Source organism: Harpia harpyja, chromosome 6 (assembly GCF_026419915.1).
Source record: "Harpia harpyja isolate bHarHar1 chromosome 6, bHarHar1 primary haplotype, whole genome shotgun sequence".
NCBI lineage: Eukaryota > Metazoa > Chordata > Aves > Accipitriformes > Accipitridae > Harpia > Harpia harpyja.
Window position 1 is genome coordinate 66,134,905 of NC_068945.1, and position 18,963 is coordinate 66,153,867.

General features: G+C 45.8%; 1 protein-coding gene across 1 annotated transcript in view; it reads left to right on the forward strand.

Moving 5' to 3' along the window:
- SFMBT2 (Scm like with four mbt domains 2) overlaps positions 1 to 18,963 on the forward strand; it is a 122,866-nt gene that overhangs the window by 2,250 nt on the left and 101,653 nt on the right. Inside the window, exon 2 of the mRNA XM_052790412.1 lies at positions 11,861 to 12,030. Within this exon, the coding sequence (XP_052646372.1) occupies positions 11,925 to 12,030 (106 nt within the window). The 5' untranslated portion in view covers positions 11,861 to 11,924. The remainder of the gene's footprint in view (positions 1 to 11,860; positions 12,031 to 18,963) is intronic.

The following is an 18,963-nucleotide window of genomic DNA, read 5'->3' on the forward strand; positions in this document are numbered from 1 at the left end:
CAGGATATGGTGGTGGGGAGGGGGGCAGAGGAGAAGACCGGAGCGGGAGGATTGTGATCTCTTATCCAAATAGCAGAAAACAGCATTAATTATAAGCGGAGCGGCGTGGAAGGCAGCTGTCAAACAGTGGTGGGACTTGGGTGGCAAAATCTAAGAGCTGCAGTGGAGTCGTGTCAGCCTCTGGGGTTTTCTCTGGGGTGGGAAGGGATGGAGCCATTGCAGAATGGAAGCAATCCCCCCCCGCCCTGTGAATCTCCCCTGTCCCCAAGTTTGCTGCCCCTTGGATAGGACAGCTTTTAAAATCAGTTTGCGCCCCTGGTGCTCTTGGGGAGGAAAATGTTGTGGCAGAGACGTGGTGTCTGAGCAGAGAAGCATCTTCGCTCGGTTGCGTGCTGTGGGCGTGGGGATGGAGGGGGTGTGCGAAGGTCTCTGCAGATCCCTCTGTACCTGGGGTCTCGCCCTTCTTCCCTCACTTCACCTTTTTTCTCTTTGCCTTGGAGACATCGGCTTAAAAACAGGAAAAGCAGCCTAAAATGGCTCTTTTCTTGCAAACCGTGCTTTCTGATGGGAACGCCTTGCTTTGCGTCAGCAGTGCCTCTTTCAGGCTCTGCAGCCCACACCCCACCCAAGATGGGGTGACCACCCCCCCCCCCCCCCCAAACCCCCACCTTTGGCTCTTTGCCAGCCACATCAGCCAAAAGGGGCCGTATTTATGTGACCACTTTGCTCCCCCCCCATCTTTTCTCCCAATTCCCTCAAAGGGAGGGGGTCCCGTTGCTGCACGAAGCCCACGCACGCCCCTCCTGCAGTGCCAGCGTTAGGGTTAGCTCTGGTCGCACCAGGCAAACCTCCTCCGGGAACTTTTTCCTGCGGTGGCAGGAGGGTGCTGGCCAGGATTTAGTGCCTTCAGGTACAAACAAATTTGATTTCCTTTGCTGGGGGCAAAGGAGGAGCAGGCGAGGCAGGTTTTCTCTCCGGGGTTGGGACTGTTGCCTGGGTGAGCAGCGATGCAAGTGGCTTTTTTTTTCCCCTCTTTTTTTTTTCCTCTCCAACAGATTATTTATGGAAGGGAGGAAAATATTCTCACAAGTCTAATAACTTTAGTGCTTATAAAGGATTAGGTCCTAATAACTCCTGTGATAAGATGGAGGCTTGGTGTAATCTGTTACTAAGTGAAAATCTAAAAGCCATTTAAATAGATACAGCAAAGAGCTATCAAGAGGCTAGTGCATTGTAAACAGCAAGGAAATACCTTTTTAATGATTTAAGGGGGCGCACGGGGTAGTGGGACAGTAGAAGCATTATAAGCAAGACGGTATCATTTATAAATTGAGAAAATATTTACAAATATTCAACAGATGTTATAAGGATGTCGCAGAGGTGGAGAGTGTGTTTTGCACAGATGTGAGAACATCTGTAGAAGTCAGTATATAGTTATATAGATGTGATTATGAGTGATAATTGACTGGCTGGACAAACAGTTGATGTTTTAATGAAGCATTTATTAAAACTTTATGGTAGTGTTACTAGGAATAGAATAAACACCACAACTGTCAACTCTTTAGGCTGGGGATGCTTTTCCTCCACCCTTGGCTTGTGCTGTGCTGAGCGTGCTGCTGGCCCAAGAAATACATATATGTGTTTTGAGTCACTGTTTTTGGCCTTTCATAGCCGTGGGGATGCTGGCCTGATCTGAGGGCATCAGCGAGGGGATGTGACGTTGCCTTTCTGAAGGACGGGACGTGGTAGAGAAGGTGCCGTCTTGTTTCTTCAAAGACTTTTTGCTGGTTAAACTCATGTCGGTGTGGGGTGAGGGGAGGTATGCAGAGTGGCCGAGGGGGTTTTCAAGGGGGGTGGTTGAAGGAGGTGGCTGGTCCTTGACTGTGTCCAAGTGACAAAGTAAAGGAGTTGTGGAAAGCTCCAAAACCTGGGACAAGTAGCCAAAACTTGAAGCAGAGGAGCCAGAGGCGTCTTTCTGAAGGTGCACAGAGAAAATTAATGTGGTGACCACAGGGACCATGTTTTAGATGACCTGAAGGCGATGGAGGTGTCAGGTATTTTATTACTGCGAGTATTGACACATACAGAGTATATCAGCTGATGCAGCAGGGTCCTCAGTACTGAAAATGAAATGCTGTTGTTAATAGTGATGCTATTTGCAAATACTGAGTTTGTTCTATCGTTGTAATATTCTGGTCCCCAGGAGCAGGTTTTTTTAGGATTGGAGTAGCCGATGGTACCTTGTCAATAGTTAAATCTTGTAATTTCAAAGTGTCTGTTGATCTCTGCACGACAGTCATCTCTGATGAAACCAGTCAAATCCGTCCTGTGGGTTTTCTGCCAGAAGATTTCTCTTTCTTTTCTGTGTCTCAGGTATGACTTCTACAGTGATAAAAATGTTTGGGTTGCAAAACAGGGGAGTGCAGAAATATGAGCAAAGACGCTGTCACTGACATTTAAAAAACCCCTGAAAAAGTTTATTTTGAGATTGGTCTTTTGCAAGACCTAAACAAAGCATTTTTGAGAGGGCTGGTTTGGAAAATGTGTTCACAGTTACTCTGTTTTTATGAATCAGAAGCATTTGCTCTAAAATTAAATAGTAATAAAAAGAAAGAAAAAAAACCCCAACCCAACCAAGCAGTTCTTGACAGCTGACCGAGAGATCATTTCTGAGTAGGTGTGAGGCTTAAAAAAAGGTATGTGCAGAAGCCTTGCTATTTTTACTCTCACTGATGATTCTTACTTTCATGATTAATACTTTTAACATCACTGGGTGGCTTGTGCAAGGGAGTCCTCTTTTCTTGGGTGAAGTCCTGAGACGCAGTTTGAATAGAAGTTATTGGAAAGTTTTGCGTTTATTTGCTTAGCAAGGAACATGAATTCCCTCCACTAAAATCCAGGAGGTGACGTTCTTCTTACCCTTGGGGTGTAGATCGGACCAGACGACCATGGGCTGAGCATCCTTAAAGTCTAAGGAGCCATAAGTCCCGTGCCAGGACTTTTGGGTGGAAAGCGATAGCTTTCCCGGATGCATTAAAAATATCCCTTTAAAGAAATGACAAGAAAAATATAACCTTTAATTATTTCTCGGAAGGTGTTTTGACCAAGGTGCAGGTGTAAGACCAGACTCCACGATGCACTGTTGTATGGGTGATGGTGGGGCATTAAACCTGGATGGCCTGGAGCAGCTCACATGTTCATCTCTTAGAAGCCACTTGTGGAATGAAAGGGAATCCAATTTGTCTTTTCTTGGAGAAATGGGATGAAATTAGCCCCGTAAATGTGACTCGCAGGACTCTGAGTTAAATTGTCTTGAGGAATTTGGTTCTGGATGGACCTTGGCAGGGGTCTGCTGGCTGCCCTCACATGCACTTGGCGGAGGGAAGGGTCCTCCTCCTCCTCCTGCTGTTGTACCAAGGGGTGGCAGGAGATGGCTGCATCTTTTTTTTTGGCAGGTTCTGCCAGTCCGTGAAGCTGCTTCTGGATGTAAAGCACTGAAAGGGATGTAAGCGCGTGTAGGACTAAGCCCAAATGCTGATCAGCTGTGCTGTTTAAATGAACCAAACAGTGCCAAGACCTAAAATGTCATTTTTCCTAAAAAGTGTTGGAATCAGATGGCAGATGTTTCCTGGGTTCTGGTTTGCATCTCGTATTTTTTTTGGAAAATGGCTCCGACTGCTGCAAAGCACTGCAACATAGAAGGCAGAACTGATCGCCCCGGGTGATGGGAGTTTTGGCTGATGAGGGACTGCTGAATTGGGCCCTAAATTAAGTCCACGAAAACAGTATTTTGTGTTTCCTGCTGGGTGACTTTTATCGCTTGGCTGATGGGTCCCGTTCAGGGGGTCTGACTTGAGTTTTTTTGATCCATGGGGCTGGTGTTTTGAGATGATAAGCATCAGATGAGATGTTTCAGGGTGATAAGCAGCTGTGTGCATTCAAGTTACCCATCTAAAAGGCTTCCTCCTTTCAGCTCCGTTTCAGACACGGAGGTGGGAGAAGACAGGGCGTTGCAGATGGTTGATGTTGCCACTGTGCTTCTTCCCTGCAGTTCTTTTGCCTGTTGTAAAGGGCATTGGAGATACTGATTCGGTCTTCTTCATGGCCCTGATTCAGCTGAGAGCTTTAGAGGATGCCTAATCTTAAATGTGCCGTATTCCCCAAGTAGTTGGTGTATGTTGGGTCCTTAGCATGGGTAGAAGTGCTTTACCAGAGTGGGGCTACATCATAGAAATTGCCTGTTGAATCATGGAGAAGGTGACAGCCACCTAGTAGGTGACAGGACAGCTGGAACTGAGAAGGATTAGTACACGGCGACCTCGCTGTCCCTGGCCTGGCACCTTACGCCGACATTTATATCTATGGAAAGACAAAGTAAAATATCAGTGCTGTGATAGGAGGGGATTTCACAGCTGCTTGGAATGAGCGTCAGTAACGCAAACGCAGGGCAGGGGAAAAGCACCCGCTCGCCTTGCCTGGCTGTTTTTGGCAGCGCTGCGGGGTGGTTTGGGGCCAGATCCTGCTGTTGGCATCCGAATCTGGGAGGCTCCTGCAGCCAGCCGACGTGGGCGCTGAGGACGGTACCGTGCCATGCACATGTGCTTCGCGGGATGCTGAAGGCAGGGACGTCCAGGGTTAGCAGGGGCGACGGCAGGGATGCAGGTGTGGCAGCAATGCCTTGTAGCCCATGGTTATAAAACATCCAGCTCGCTTGGGAGAAGGGAGATTTAATGAAAAAGTGCTTTTAATTTTAGAGGTTTGATCTAGTCCTCAGTGAAGTTTGTGGCAGGTTTTTGCTTTAAGTCCAGCTCTAGGTCCTTAGGTTATATTTACACATACGGCAGCTAAGAGTGGGATGCGTACCTAAGTCTGTGTTCCTGCCTGTAATCTATCTTTTTTTTTTTTTTCCTTTTTTTCCCTCCTAATACTGCAGGGCTTTTTGCTGTAAACAAGTTAGTTTCTCTAATTAGGTTTATTTTACTTTCTGTTACCTTATCTTACTGCTGTTTATCTCTGTGTGTATCCTGGACTCCAGGGTGTGCCAGGTAGGGAGGATGAGAAAATTGCTTTGTGAAACAGGTTTCTCTCTGTTGGCATAAAAAGTATGAGGCGTTCGGCACCAGTGCAAGAAGAGAGGAGAGCAAGGATCTGCTGAGTTATGGAGGGCTGTCACCACCTCGCATGATCCTTTCTCCACCATGTGCCTTCAGAGAAGTTTGGTTCCTGTCCTTCTTCCCCTTCAGGATGGACAATCCAGACCGTCCCTGCTCTGATGGTTCCTCTAGTTTCCCATTTTTGCATGTTTTCCCTCCAGCCTTAGTCATCTATTTTCTGTGCTGCTGCACAAATGATACTGATGCTTGACTTCAAGAGCAGAAAGATCAGCCCTATTGAGTGGCTGGAGCAGGAGGGCTGGAAGGGACCTCCATGGCTTGTACAGACCATCTCTTACCCCAGGGCAGGATTAATTATACCAAGATCTGTTTCTGGATAGATCAGCATCCTAACCCCTCCAAAAAGCAAGGCTCTGTGCCCTTCCCACAGTCTATCCCACTTCTTCACCAGATTCATTATTAGTGATTTCTTCTCATGCCCAAATCAAATGTCCCCTCCTGCAGTTTAAGCCCGAGCTTTCCTCTTCGATCCACCAAGAACATGGAAAACAGATTATACTCTTTCCCCTTTCAGCTGTTTTTTATATATTTGAATATTGTGAACATTCCTAGTTCTCCAGTTTAGATGGGATTTGTTTCTTCCACCCCAGAGTATGTCTGAACCAACAGAGCGCTGTTCAAAGCAGTAATTTGCCCCTAATAAAATCCTGTGGGGTGTTGAATATGAAAGAGAAATTGTCACTTGATATAAGTGAAAACATTTGGCGAGGGAAGCTCTCAAATAAATAATAAAAAAAAGACAGGAATTTGGAAGAAGTGATCCTTAAAAGGTTTCCAACTGGTACTTTGTCTGAGAAGAGAGACAGGCTCTTTCTCTAGGAGGTGAAAGCTGTTCCTTGATGTGTTCAATAGTCCTTCCAAATGAGCCTCCATTTGCGTTGTGCAGATGCTTGGGGGTGTAAATATTGTGGCAGGCTGCCACTAGCAATCCTGCCTGAAGTATGGTTTTATTTAGGGACCTCTGCCTAGAGGAGCAGACTTTCTTCTCAGCCACAGTGTTAGTCCTGTGCATCCTCGTGTTAAATGCAATGGGACGATTTGCAGCATTGCCCATGAACTAGCTTTTTGGGGAGTTGGAGACTGCATTTATTGCTTTACATTGCCTGCATGCTCTTGGAGGTCATCTCTGAGCATTGAAAAAGGTCACCTGCATTGCTCAAAAGCAAGGAATGGAGATCCAGACTTTCAGACCTGGAAGGGAACGCTGTTGACTTGAGCTGTAAAAATCAGAGGTTGTGTGTGTTGTGATTTGCGGTGTGGCTACTGGTAAGACTGATCTCAGTGTCTACTGCGACTGGGATCCACTGGGACATGGGTATCTCTAGGCTAGCAGGCAATGGAGGCGACCAGAAGGGCTGCAGGAGCGCAATGTTGGGTCAGAGTCCCAAAGGGGAAAGGAGATGCTGTGGAGAAGAGTGCTTGAGGGTGGGCAGGATATCGACTTGGTATTTTTTTTCCCCTTAATCTTGGGTGATGCTTGGTCTTGTATTGTGTCCCATGGGTGAGAAGATGCCTTGGTGGGTCACCTGAGGAGGGAGAGCATGATTCAGGGTCGGTCTTGCGGCATCCAACTCGCATGCGTCCTAGATCTAGTCCCACAGGGCCGAGTCCCCCTTCACCCTGCTCCACGTACAGGGCCAGTACCATATGGCATCTGAGCATGTCGCTTCTTCAGTTTGTTTGCTGGCAAATTTGGATGTCTGAAATCTTAGCAGGTGCTGTGCAAGCACAGGCACCCCCAGAGGGTTGTTCGTCTCATCCGAATTTTGGGTGTCTGACTCGGACCGCACAAATTGTCCTTTGGAGATGCTTTCTCTTGGTTAACTGCAAATGATTGACTAGGTAAGACAAATCCCACCTGAGGTGGGTAGGATTGGTGGGCATCGTTTCTTGTAGTGCTGTTTCATGGGGATTTGCTGTGCTGGAAAACCCCAAGGTGAAGTCAACAATGGAGTTGGGACCTGGTCTGATACCACCTGTGTCCTGCCTAGGCTTTTGCTCCATCTGCTCCAGCCTAGGTGCCCCCATTTTACCTGATGTAAAGCCATTTGGCCAGATGGGGGACATAAAAAAAAAAAAATGATGTTCTGGAAGTAGGATGGAAGAGGAGACAACTGGAGTGACCATCTCAGCTCCAGGATTGGGTTGAGGCAGGGCAGGTCTCAGCACAGCCCTGTCCTGTTTCCTGAGAGCCTCAGCACTAATTGCTGCAGTTTCCTAATTGTTCAGGCAGGTGGATCTGGTCTCATTTTTTCAAAATGGTTTCCTTGATCGCTTTGCAGTGGCATTTTTGCTCACGGTCCTGCAGAAGGCTTGAAGATGGTAAAGGCTACGTGAAACTGCACATGGTGGCACCTGGCTTTGAGGGGACTGGGTGAAATCAGCAGATGCATGCACCAGGGAAGTCTGCTGGGGCCACCCCATGTTCAGCTTCCCTCCCACTTGGCTGGAAAAAGAAATGTGGCTTCCTTATATGCCAAAATACCTGGGGTCGAGCTCTGGAAATGTAGTGAGCCCTGGAGCTGCCCATGGACCCACCCTCCCACTCACCATGTCCCTGGTGGGGGCTCTTCACCATGGACATGGGGTCATGCTGGAAGCCCTTACTGCAGCTCTGCTGTACTCATCAAGTGGCTTCTTACTGGGAGGTGGGACCATCTCAGGTCAATGAATGCTACCAAATTTTGGAGGCAGGGCCCATATCCCTGGGAAAGCAGTGGGATTTCTACTTCTTCACCATTCAGGACTCAGCGGTACGTTGGCTCAACTGATGCACTATGCAGGTAGGAGGTTTCAAGGATGTAGGATCTTTTTTGCATGCTCTGTTCCAGTAGCCTGCCTTTTTTATGTCAATCCCAATTAAGCAAGCGTACATTGGAGGGAGAAAGTAATTTTTTTCAGGAATTACTCTAAGGGAGAGCCCTAGGGCGCTGAATTTGTGTGTGGGGGTAGGGGACATCTCCCTACAGGGGCTTACTCCAAAGGAAGGAGAACCAGGGTGGAGTTGACAGGAGGTGAGAAATGTAAAATGGTGCAAAGAAGCCAACGCCGGCACTTATACAAAGAGCCAATATTGATACAGATGACAAGGCAGCGTGTTTGAGATAATCGTGCGGCTGAGACTGACAGCCGTGGGAAGAAGGAAATAGAAGAGATTCTTTTTTTGTATTGGCTGGGTTTTTCTGCCTGTGAATTAAGAGTCAGAATCTGCATTAAATACCAGGGGAATGGGAGCTGCATGGGAGAAGAATCGGATCAGTTTGAACCACCACTGTGCAGAAACAATGAACAAGGGATCTGAAACCAGGGAATTTCCCCCCTCCCTGCTCTTTCACATGCATTTCATAATATTTTCCTTTGTGTTCCTGCCTAGTGTAGTGTCACCTTGAGCCTCTTTTGCTGTTGTTTCCCATCCCCTGGTTTACAGGCTGGCAATGTGGCTTGTGGTCCTTAATTTGGTTTCCAGTGGACACAGGTTTCTTCAGACTGAGAGAGAAATCGGAGTACGGCGGTGTGTGCTGCTTGTTTAATGTTGATGGTTGCAGGCCAGTCAGCATGCTACTGTTAACAGTATGGCTGGGGACTCTGTTTGAAGTGTTAATTAGCAGCAATTAATAAGAAGTGAAAAATTAATACCCTATGTCAGCTTTCTTTGCTAGTTAGTTATATCAACACGAAGGCTCAGAGCTATCTTGAAGCTTATGTTTGCATAAGAGTTTGGTCTTGTTGTCACATAGTATTGGGAAAATACTTAAATGCTCTCCTGCCATAGATGGTAAACTAGTTATTCCCAAAATAAGAAGATAAGCTACAGTGTCTGACAGATCCAGTTTTCTTGGGATGTGGATGCTCTTGACACGATGTTTCAAAAACTTCAAGTTGGCCATAGCTTAAGCAAAAAATACATTAAAATAGAGTTAAACAAACAAAAATGTTGATGACATTGCTGAATCTGGCTAAGAGATTCTGCGTTGCCCTGGTTTAATTGAAGTGGGCTCAAACCCAGCCCCAGATGTGGCCACCAAGGATGGATCCCAGCTGTGTTGCAGACAGCTCGTGCAGGTTCCTGCTGTTTTTCCCATCCATTTTCCATTTCTGATGGGAAGTTCCCTGACCCAGGGGAATGGGCTTTTCTCATGGGTCTGGTGGCAGATTGGGGGCTTGACTGCATAAGAAACAGCAAATACTGTTGTCGTCTGACTGGATACCTTCAGCTTTTTTGTCTTATCAGCATCATAGGAGTGTCACAAGATTTAACTACACTACCAAGAGGCTTATCTTTCTTCTTGGTATTTATATTGTTACCCCTGAGTTCTGTTTAAGGTGATTGATTTGTTGTGTTTAAATTGATCTCTCTGTTTCTCTCCATCCTTTGAATTTTTTTTTTTTAATAGACCCAGATTACCTTCCATCATTGTCTGGTCCTAGGCAAAAATGAAAACAGCTGAATCCACTCAAGGTTCAGCTTCAGCTGACACCTCCTCTCCTCTCACGTTTAACAAGGTTGATGTAAAATCCTGATACTTAACCAATTTATTATTAATGATATTTACGAATGTATTCTCTACCAAAGGAGAAGTGTTATTTGACTTTCAGTAGACTGATTGCTTCTAGTTTCATGGTTAATTGAAACGTAATATACACTGGGGATGAGTGATACATGTGTTCTGAGGTTAGCTGCACTCAAAATACTCATAGTATATAATACTTAATTCATTAGCAAGTCTCATGTCAACAAAGAATAAAGCTGAAGTGCTGTAGTGGCCATCGCAGTGGGGAAGTGATCATTATTATTTATGGAGTGCTCGAAGTATACTAAGCACTTTGCAAAGAAATCAACAAGCATATTGCTCTGAATTGGTTTACAGTCTCTTCTTCTGAAAATATTTTTATCCTTTCATTAGCAGGTTTCTTTGGGGTGGGGAGTGCAAATTGCTGATGGGGGTCTCACTTTGCCCAAACAACATTCAGTTGGAGGTTGTATCACCTGTCTTGGTAATTTACTTCTACCAGTGACGCTTTGTGAAACACTCCTGGTTTTAGCACGGTTTGATTGCAGTTGCCACGATGCTGTTGTGATCGCTCCAGCAGACAGTCCCACCATGGTTCAGTTAATGGATATCACTATGGATAGCTTCTAGGAGCTTCTCACAGGAGCCACCCCTGTAGTCCCCTTCCCCGCTACCAAAACCCCACCATGCAAACCCAAAACATGCACTTAGACTTGACGTGCTCCTCATCTTTTTTAGTTCCTCCTATAACTGCTCACACACGTCCATTTCTTCCTTGCAATTTTTGTTGGAACAGCCTTAAAAACTGGGAGAAAAAAAATCTATGACAGAGCACTCTCCCTCTTTCTATTTTATAACCACCATATCTGGCCTTCCTGAATATGCTTCCTAAGTAGTAAAAGTTAAAAAAATCCCATAATATTTTTACAATCTTATTACCTCCTGCTTTGCCTGGCCTCTGGCAGTAAACTTTTTTCCTACTTTTAGTCACGCTTCTTACAGGGCATTTGGCATCAGTGCTGCCAGCATAGTCCTCTCTGTCATGCAAGTCTTAGATGCGTCCACTAATAAGCGGGACCAGTCGTCCACATCGTATATTCTGGACACACACCTTCCCTACTATCTGTCTTTGCTTTAGCATATCTTGTGTGAATAGCTGGTTCCCTCTGCGCCCATAACCCGAGCTCTTGGTTTCTCTTTTTCAGTCCTCCTTTGACACCTCGTAATTCATCACCATCTCAGAGAGTTTTACTGAAAAGCTCACTTTGGAGTTCTTTTTAATCTGCTCCTAAGGGTGTATCTCTGGGTATTGCTTGTCTGGTGGCTTACTGTAGGTAGAAATATAGTTCTCATTTAGCCTGGTGTCTGATTCAAGATCTAGTCAGTCTGTATTCCCTTTCTCATACCATTTTTCATCTCTGCGTGTTTTTATTCGCTTTGTATTTACTACGGTCATTCCTTCTAGAAGAATCTACTCTGCCAACATAACCCAATCTACAGCTGAGTGAATATTTGCTACCCTGCATGGTACTAACTGGTGCAGTTACCTTAGGTCAGCCTTCATTTGAAAAACAGTTGCAGCCAGCACTATTTCATTGGAGTATCTGCATTTTGCATGCTGAACTTTATTTTCTAGAGTTATTCCAGTCTCTCCCAAATATTCTCCCTTCAGTGTTTCCTCTGTTTCATTATCACAAATATACCCCTTCGGAAGTTTGAATATTTATGGAGTGAGATATACCTCACACAGTGTTAGCCATCAAAAAGTTGGATGCCAAGAACTGGACTTGTTGGAGGATGGTTGAGTTGGCCTTTCTTGGATGCCTTTTTTTGGCATGGGTTGTGCCACCTTATGGCACAACCCTCTCTGTTGGTGATACAGGGAGCTGGACTGAACTTTGAGATGTGCATCCTTTGTGTTGAGTAGTGGGGATATAGTTTATTACCTCATTATCTCGTATGTTATTATTGTTGTTGTTGCTGCTTTTATATTATTGCCACGAAGGGGAGATGCCCTTCGTTGTGGTTCCTCATCCAACTCTAGCTTCACCTTGGAGGGGAGAGCAGGATTGAAGGGTTACAATCAACATGGGATAACTTGAAAACCATTAGGAAAGGCTGAGGGAATGGGTCGGTGTAGGTAGAACAAATCACTCATTGTTTTTTTTCTTTTAGCTTGTCCTCTAGGCGCTCCCTGCTGCAGGATGAATTAGGAAGGCAAGGCCTCTTCCTCTGAACCATGGAGACAAGGGCGTCTTTCATCGCCACCATGCAAGAGACCCAGCATCTCTCCCCAGAGAAGGGTCAGAGCCCGGCCAACGGCAACATGGAGCAGTTTGATTCAGGTGAGCTCTCCTTCAACCCCGTGGGTTGTCTTCGCTGGTACAACCCTCCAACGGATCACCGGTACGGGTGGGGACAGCCATGTTGCCAGGGGAGCGTTGGGAAGGGTTGTACAGCTTGAAGGCCTTTTTTGGGTCTTATGGATTAGACTGTGTCCCATGGTTGATGGGTTGGGAAATTTGAGCTTTTCTTCTAGATCTCTTCTACAGTATGTAGCAGCTATTCAAAATTTAAACAAAAAGCAATGGAAAACCTTTCCCAGGACATCATATTGTGTTCTTTCTGTTTCCCCACCCTTTTTTATTTTGTTGGAGTTTTGTGGTTAAAAAGAGGAAATGAACATTCAGAAATTACAGCATTTCTCCCTTGTTTTGACCCTTCACCCTCATTTCCTCCAGAATTTTTTTGAGTGCTTCAGGTGAGAGGGCTTCACAAACATTAGACCAACCCGTGGAGAGCTGGTCACACGTTGTCCTTGTGCTCATGGTATGACTGGACCTAAAGGTGAGGATTCGCTGCACTAAATTTGGGCATCGTCATGGTAGATGGAGAAAAGTGCTAGCTTCTGGTGATTTCTTCTGGAATTAGGTGCTTTAACTTCCCATATCTAGCTTTAATAGGAGGAGACTGTATCTTACGGTGAAGTTGCACATTATAGCTAGACCCAATCTACTTTCTTTCTGATGCCAAAATGGAAGACACCTCTTTATACCATCTCTTCTCTTGCACCACCTCTGCTGCCTATCACACCCTGGGCCGAGTCAATCAACTCGCTAACCCAGCAGAAAGGTAATCCAGCGGAAGAAAAAAGTCAATAATTTTCTGTCACCTTTGTGAGTTGAACTGGCTGGAGGAAGAGTGTGTGCCAGAGCACATGCTGGTAGGAATGAGACCTCTCCCAGTGGCATTGAACTGTTAATTTGGCTCAGCTATAACTTGTAACTTCATCGTTGCTCTGTGTTTGCATGGGAGAGGTCAACTGATGAACTTGTGGAGAACACCACTGAGCTATCGGTCAGTTAATCTGTACAAAAGTGTTTGGTTTTGCATTGTAGTACTTGTGTTGGTGCTTACATGCTTGAGTGCTTTTCCAGAACTCGCTTGCATTTTTGTAAGAGCTATACTTGACAAAAGGATCCTAGGATGTAAACGGCAGATGAGTCTGTGCTTGCAGCTTGGCCTCCTAAATGGATGCCTTAAGTCTACTTCCATGGAAATTGGTGCCCTCACCGGTGGTGAATCACTGATTCAACACTCCTCAAATGCAATGGTAGCAGTGTTGGGGTGATCGCTTTAAAACTCTGCATGCTTTGCCTTCAGTGTCTTTTGCAACTTTTCTCTCCAGTGGTGCTGTTTGTGCTTTATTGGTCAGTGCTGTGCTGAAGTCCTTTGCAAAGTTGTGGTTTTGGTCTGCTTTTCACTGCTTCTTGCTCAGCACCTCAGAAATTTGGCCACCCAGCCTTTAGTTTCTTCACTTCTTGCAGTGACTCAGTGGTTTTCCTATTTCCCTGGACACCACCCATTGGAAAGCTGTGACTGGTATTTGAATCTTTCCCAGGTTCACTAATGAGTTTGGGTGGGGGGGAAGACTCACAGCAATGTGAGACCATGCCAGTTAAACTATGAGCTGTGGCCCTTGAGGTGACTTTGTAAGTTTTTTAGGGTGAGGATGAGCTGTCTTGCACAGCCCCTTGTGCAGTCCAACCTCTTCTGCAAATTTTACCATGAAAATAATAAACAAGGGTGGGACAGTTGGCTTGCAGGTTGTCGGTGACCACCTGGGCAGCTCTTAGCAAGCAACTGCATTATGCTTGTGCAGTTGAGATGGAAATGCAGATGGGCTTTCAAGAGGTCAGCAGCGGTAGGGAAAAATGACAGGGATGTCCTATAAAAAATGCAAACTGGCTGTGTTGCACTGAAAACGTGTTTGAAATGTGGCGTAGTCCAATTGGTCTTGCCACGATGCTTGTAGATTCAACCGGGCTCTTAAGCTCTGCATGTTAGGTGGGACACAGAGAGGTGGAAACTTTCCTGTGCTGTGGGCTTGTTAGGCCAGCCAAAGTTTTGGTTTTTTCCCTGGTATATGCAGTGGTTCTGCTTGTTTCGCATGGCTTCAGAGGGAAGTTGGACATGCTTATGGAAGAAAGATGTGGTATACTAACTGCTTAGAAACGATGTTTGTCTCAAGGAAACCCCTGAACCAGAAATAGTTGGATGATAGGAACTTACCTGGTGGGCGATCATAGAAGGTTGCCCTCATCTAATGGATGTCTTTAGGCATCCAGGAGGAGGCAAAGGATACAGGAAAAGTGCACTGTCTCTGTGTGAAGGGGAGGATGTGTAGATATGGAGGAGTTGTGATGAAAAAACTGGATTCAGCCCACCTAAAGAAAGCAGGACACTCTTATGTTACCTTAGGTAAGAACATAAATATTACCCTGGATTCTCCCATAGACATGAAAGATAAAGAGCCTGCCTTCTGTAGTGTGACTGAGATGACTACTGAGGGTCATCTGGAGTTAAACATCTGAATCTGGAGCTGAGGTGTCTTAAAGCACCTCACAAAACCTGGTCCTTTGATGCTACCTGTATCACCAGTGAAGAGAAAGATACAGTTCCAGAAAGCAAGTCATCCCATTTTAACACAGGTGCTGGGTTGCCTTTGGGTTGAGTTGCCATCTGGAGCTGCGTGTTTCTCCCCACTGAGGATGAAGCAAGCTAACGCTGGCTGGAGCAGAAGGGAACATCTCAATCCTTGTTGCTCACATGATGCAGACCCCTCTCTTGAGGTGGGATTCATGGAGCCTCTAGGACGAGATTCAGTTGGCCAACCATAGACATTGGTTTTGGAATGAGAAGAACTGGCCTGCGGTGCCTAAATTTCTTTGGGGATACGGATCTTGGTGACTCTCCCAAGGCCATGCCAGAGGTTTGTGGTCGATTAGGTTCCCCCCACCCCCCGCCTCACTTGCTGTGTTAAATGCTGAAAGCATTTTGGTTCTCTATTCACTCAAAAAGTCATGAACGTATCTATGTGCTATAATAAGATGGCTAAGCAATTTGCCATAAATACGTTCTCCTTCAGTGAAGCCTGGGAAAAATCTGTGTTTCTGGAGCCACAGGTTTTGGGTCTTTATGCCCTTTATTTCCCATAGCCAAACATCCCAGGAGGCTGTTAACAGCTGGAACAGTTGCGTTTTTATAGTGTCAATACATGAGCACTTTAAAGCCATTGAGAGGCTCACGGATAATGACTTGTTGATTTTATTTGCCGTCCTGGGCTTGTTTATACATCACCGTATTGTAGGCTAGCCAGCCTTGACTCTTTCATTAAGAAAGAGCACTGGGCCTAAGTACCAATAATTGGAAAGGGAACTGATATGTAAAATAGGCCGAATGCCAAATCTATCATCTCGCAGGGCGCTCTGTGAACTGTTGGCACCTGGGTTTTGCAGGTCTCCAGCAGAGCCAGGACTTTGTTCTTGGAGTGCGGGACTTGAGGAGAGACGAACAGATCGGCTTTGTGATAACCGCTTCTCCAGTGGGCACAATCTTTGTTGTCGTATATTAAGAGACTTTGCGTTTCTCTGTCTGCCTTTTAATTGGGGGATTTCCAGGCAATTGAGAGAGGTTGGGAAGAGGTGTCCTCTGCTTCTCAGCAGTAGGGCTTTTCTGATGGATGAGGAAATTTGTGCACAGTCCCGCTACGTGCGTGGATGGGGTTGGGTCCCTTGGGCTGGTCTCATCCCTGGGCCACGCTGTCTCTGCTCTGGATGCCCCCCTGCTGGATTTCTAGAAGGGAACAAAGTCCATTAAAAGAACATTTTGGAAACCTGCAGTCCCTTCAAAATCCGTTGTGATAAAATGAAGCAAAATAGAACGCTGATGCTGTGATAAATGAGTACTCTGACATTATTTTTACAGACCTTGTAAAAGTAATTTCCTGATAAAGTCTGCAGATAAAACACGGTAGAGGAGTCAGACTTGTGATGTGTCAGAGAGAAATGAACTAACAGGGAGGGAAGGCTGCAGCTCTCATGCTGCCTCCCCCCAGGGTCCTGAAGCCTCTCTGTTTGGGTTTAGAAAGGAGAGAGCTGGGCAATACTTTTTTAAACAGGTGCTGTTGTGAGTTTTGCTGGACTGCGTGTGAATGAACCTGCCAGTGGGGCTGTGGGAACAGTGGGGCCAGTGAGTCTTTCTGTGTTGGCAAGTGGCAGAGTAGATCACGAGTAATAAGATTATGAAGTACAGGAGGACTTGTTGCATCCATAACTAGCATCTGTAATGCTAACGTAATTAACGTGCTGTTGCCAAATTCTGGAGAAGGTTTTGCCAACCCTGGAGACGTTGCTCCCTGCAAGGGCTGGAGCTTATATATTGAACTGCCTAAAAATCTCTGCTTCTGCTACTCTGTGGAATGTCTCCTTCCCATAAGACTACTGAGAGGGGCTGGAGAAAAGGAGATGCTTCCCTGGACTCACCCAACAGGTTAGAGCAAAAAGTGGGACTAAAAACTGATGATATACAGTGAGCATCATGGGCTGAGGGAAATGCCTCATGCTCTGATGTGGGAGTATCTGAGCAGAAGAGAAGGGAGCCCAGGGCTGACCTGGAAATGTCCTGTCCATGTCAGGTGTCCTGAGGTGAAGATGTCCTCGGGGTTGTTGAGCAGCCCATCCCAACACCACAAGCGCAGATGGATGCAGAAGCAGGCAGCAGCCAGGCAGAGGGGATGCACTTTTAGCTTTTCATGTCAGATGCTTCTTTCAGTGGGATGAGGATTGGTTGTGCTCAGGGTAGAAAGTTGCTTAAGCATTGGAGTAATTTTAAGCCTGGGATGGATAACCATATCTGCCCATCTACATGGGGACTAACATACTTTATTGTCCTGGTTTCAGCTGGGATAGAGTTAACTGTCTTCCTAGTAGCTGGTACAGTGCTATGTTTTGAGTTCAGTATGCGAAGAATGTTGATAACACTGATGTTTTCAGTTGTTGCTCAGTAGTGTTTAGACTAAAGTCAAGGATTTTTCAGCTTCTCATGCCCAGCCAGCGAGAAAGCTGGAGGGGCACAAGGAGTTGGCACAGGACACAGCCAGGGCACCTGACCCAAACTGGCCAACGGGGTATTCCATACCATGGGACGTCCCATCCAGTATAGGAACTGGGAAGTGGTGGGGGGAATCGCCGCTCGGGGACTGGCTGGGTGTCGGTCGGCGGGTGGTGAGCAATTGCACTGCGCATCATTTGTACATTCCAATCCTTTCATTATTACTGTTGTCATTTTATTAGTGTTATCATTATCATTATTAGTTTCTTCTTTTCTGTTCTATTAAACCGTTCTTATCTCAACCCACGGGTTTTGCTTCTTTTCCCGATTTTCTCCCCCATTCCACTGGGTGGGGGGGGAGTGAGTGAGCGGCTGCGTGGTGTTTAGTTGCTGGCTGGGGTTAAACCACGACATTTATTTTAGAGGCTCAGCCTTTGAAATCTGTGGACCTGGCTCCTCTCTAAAACATTAACTCCACAGGGTTGCAGACATTAAGGCTGAAAAATTTCCCTGATCATTTAAGTTGCCTGCCTGCATGATACAGATGAGGGAAACTCTTAGCAATTTTTGCACCAAGCACCTACCACGTGGTCAAGCTGTGGCTTATCTTTCGGTCAAGAATGAACAAACCCCTTATTTTGGGTCAAATATCTGAAGTAGAGCCAGCTTATATGCCTGGAGGCTTTTGCAATGATGACAACAAACAAAACAAAGCCCATCTCTTATTCTAAATTGTATTTGTTTTCAGGTTGTAATCATGGGGTTGGGTTGTTTCTTGTCTTGCTGAGTTGAGAAGTCATCTCATAGCTACTTTATCACCAGAGTAAATGTCGATTTACATCTTCATATTTAAGCAGGTTATTTGAGTTTAAGGCAAGGAATCAGACCTCAGACTTGATGCAGCAGCGTGCAAAGTGTTTAACGGGATTGACAGCTCAGAGCTCCTCTTTGAACTCCCAGACAGATCTTTACCCTCCACTAGCCCTGTCTCAAAAACCCTCTTCTGATCCACCTTTTTCCCCCTTGTCTATGTATGTCTGGCTCCATAGGCAGCAAATAAAACCTGTGTCTTCCCCTTTTAATAATGAGAGATTCCCATTGCACAACATAATTTTCTGGTCCTGAAAACTGGAGACCTGTAGCAATAATTGCAATAAATTAACCCTGCCGTTTTCTTCATAAAACTGTCTGGGGAGGTTTCTTAATTCAGTTTGTCATGAGTCACTTTAATTACATCATGACCACGCTGATGAATGTTTGGGCAGGTAAGGGTCTTACAGAGTTTGCCTGATAAATGCTCATTGCAAAGAGCTCATTGCTAGACTGTAAATATTTTTGCTCCGGGGATGAAACTGGGTTTGCAAGATTGCTTGGGAACAAAATGAAAACAATCAGATTTGGCTGATTTTCTGTAAGTGAAAGAAGATTTATTTTTAATTATTGCTTTGTGTGTTTCAGTGATGGTTTGGGGCCTCAGCTCTGCTCTACTCAGCACAGTTATAAAAAAAAAAAAAAATAAAAGAAAGAGTAGTAATGTCAAGCCCTTCACTGTGGGGAATGATTGTGTGGAGCAGTGGTGTGGATGAGGGAGCCGTGATGCAGAGCCCCAAATCTGAAATGGGGCAAGGACAAGAAGGCAATAGTGGTCTGGCGAGGGTGGTGGGGGATTTGGGGGAAAACAGCTGTAGTCTTGGGGGAAGAGGGAGGCGTGGAGGCCTCAGCTGAGATTGCTGGGTGGAGGGATGCTGCGGGAGGAGAGAAAGGGTGGCAGGACTGAAAATGGGGCTCCCTAGCCCGAAGGGTTGGGGTGTTTGCTCTACACACTGCTCAGCCACCAGAAGCAACTTCTAATATTATCACTAGGACACTGCTGTAATTAACAGTGC